Source organism: Egretta garzetta, unplaced genomic scaffold (assembly GCF_000687185.1).
Source record: "Egretta garzetta isolate BGI_Z169 unplaced genomic scaffold, ASM68718v1 scaffold798, whole genome shotgun sequence".
Classification (NCBI taxonomy): Eukaryota; Metazoa; Chordata; class Aves; order Pelecaniformes; family Ardeidae; genus Egretta; species Egretta garzetta.
In genome coordinates this window covers 33,054-35,352 of record NW_009260419.1, presented here as the reverse complement: position 1 = coordinate 35,352, position 2,299 = coordinate 33,054, and the positions used below count along the sequence as shown (strand labels likewise).

At 66.2% G+C, this 2,299-nt stretch overlaps 1 protein-coding gene across 1 annotated transcript in view; it reads right to left on the bottom strand.

Annotated features, from left to right (window-relative positions):
- The window catches only part of ILK (integrin linked kinase), a 5,287-nt gene extending 4,333 nt beyond the window's left edge, over window positions 1–954 (bottom strand). The window contains exon 1 of the mRNA XM_035899230.1: window positions 788–954. Within this exon, the coding sequence (XP_035755123.1) occupies window positions 788–876 (89 nt within the window). The 5' untranslated portion in view covers window positions 877–954. The remainder of the gene's footprint in view (window positions 1–787) is intronic.
- Window positions 955–2,299: the final 1,345 nt, after the last annotated feature.

Genomic DNA, 2,299 nt, shown 5'->3' with positions numbered 1-2,299 from the left:
CGCAGGCAGGGGGGCCCCGGGGCACAGGCAGCTGGGACTGAAATGCCCCAGCGAGTGCCAAGACGCAGGCACAACTTGTGGGGCTGGGACCCCCAGGGGGGACCAAAAGACATGGCCGAAGGAGGGCCCCTTGCCCAGAGTGAGTTCAGCAAAGGTGCTGCCTTGGCCTGGCAAGGGATCTCTGGTGTGCGGGCAGCAGGCGCTGCCTGTCCCCAGGCAACGGAGACGTCTGCTGCAGCACATTGGACCGTGCGATCCCATGGGAGCCTCTGGAGCAGGGGACGTGCTCTGAGGAGGAGAGATCCGGGGCAGGGCACGCAGGGGCAGGGCGCAGGTCATCCCCGTGCAGCTCCTGGCCCCAGGGTGGTTCCCAGCCCTTGTTAGCCCCAGTCCGTGCTTCCACACCTCGGCTGCAGCGCTCCCAGGGGAGGGGACAGGGAAGCGGTCACCCAGACACGCCAGCCACCCTGGGGATGGGGAGATTCTCCCCAGCACCCCCAGCCCAACCCCTGGCCAAGACACATCCCGTCCTGTGGCCGGGAGCAGCAGGCAGCCGAGGAAGCAGCCAGAGGATGTGCAGCCCTCATGCCTCAGCGATGCGGTAACTTCCTCCCGGCGGGGAGGAGCTGAATCCCACCCCCCTCCCCAGGACACGGAGCAGAGCGGAAACAAGCCCCAGCCCCGGTCCAGTGCCCTCGGCCTGTGGCACAGCTGAGCTGGGGACAGCACCGTGGTGGGTCCAGCCCGGGCCGAGTCCCTCCTGCTCACCCAGGTCCCTCCTGCTCACCCCTGGTTGAGGTCGTTCTCGGTGTTGTCCAGCCAGAGGCGCACGGCCACCGCGTTGCCCTCTCGGCACTGCGTGAAGATATCATCCATCGTGGCTCTTGCTGTGGAGAGGGGTGTGTAAGGACACAGGGCTCCTTGCCCCCCTTTCCCACAAGCAGCCCTGGGACCTGGACATCACCTCCCGCAGCCCCTCTGCCCCTGGCAGCCCCTCAGCTGGGCGTCTCCCGGGGGGAGCAAGGACAGGAGCCTCACACCCCCCGTCCAGTCAGCCCTGTGGAAAACCACAGGGACTACCAAAGGCTGGGGACAGAGCTGGGCTCGCGGTCGAAGGGGAAGTTCATGACTGACTCCAGCATCGTGGGTGCCTACAGCAGCTAACAGGAAGCAGAGCGGGCATCCACAGGCTTATCTGCAGGCCCAGGCAGACCCGGGTGCCCGCATGTCCCGGGAGGGGGTTGGGAAGCAGAGCTGGAGGAGGTCCAGCACCACCCTGCAGGGTTCCCATAGCTCCACAGACCCTCCCGATCCCCAGCTCCAACCCAGGCTTGGCTCAACTCGGCACAGCATCACACTCAACGAACTGGGACCCCAAAGGTCCACAAGCTCCCACACACACTCTAATCAGCAGACACCCCAGCCCAGAGCCAGGCAAAGAGCACATGTCCTGGTTCCATTTTTGACCCCTTGACAACGGCGGGTTCCCATAGCTCCACAGACCCTCCCGATCCCCAGCTCCAACCCAGGCTTGGCTCAACTCGGCACAGCATCACACTCAACGAACTGGGACCCCAAAGGTCCACAAGCTCCCACACACACTCTAATCAGCAGACACCCCAGCCCAGAGCCAGGCAAAGAGCACATGTCCTGGTTCCATTTTTGACCCCTTGACAACGGCAGCCTCGCTGAGACCCCGGGCTGCGCTGCCCCGAGCCCCCCAGCAGCACAGAGACGTGCCGGGCAGGTATTTCCTGCCTGGGGCCTGCAGCACCAAGCAGGGACGTGGGGCTCCTCAGCGAGTCCCGCAGCACAGGCGTGGGGACAGCCCAAGCAGGACGCCCCTGACGCACACCCGTGAGGGCCGAAACCTGTGCCGCTCAGGGTCCCCCCAGGGCCTGGTGGCCGCCCGGGACAGCCGCTCTGCCCATGTCGCATGCTCCAGGCAGCTACGTGGGGTGAGGGACGCAGCAGTCCCGCCTTGCAGACAGGACCCCCAGGCGGCCTCACAGGCACCAGAATGGGCTCTGGAACTTCCAGGGCCCTGCTCCCAGCTCACCGGCTGAGGAGGACGGAGCAGCGCTGCCCGTGAGCTGCGAGGAGCCAGCGCTGTGCCCCGACCCATGTCCTGCAGGTCCTGCCAGCCCCAGAGCCCCAAGACTGACGGCACTGCCCCCGGACTGGATTTGTCGCCCACCCATCTGGGATGTGACCAGGGAAGGGGCACCCCAGTGGCACTCCGTTCCCATCTCAGACCTCTGGGACCTGCACCCCACTGTCGCTGCTGCCTCTCCTCCCG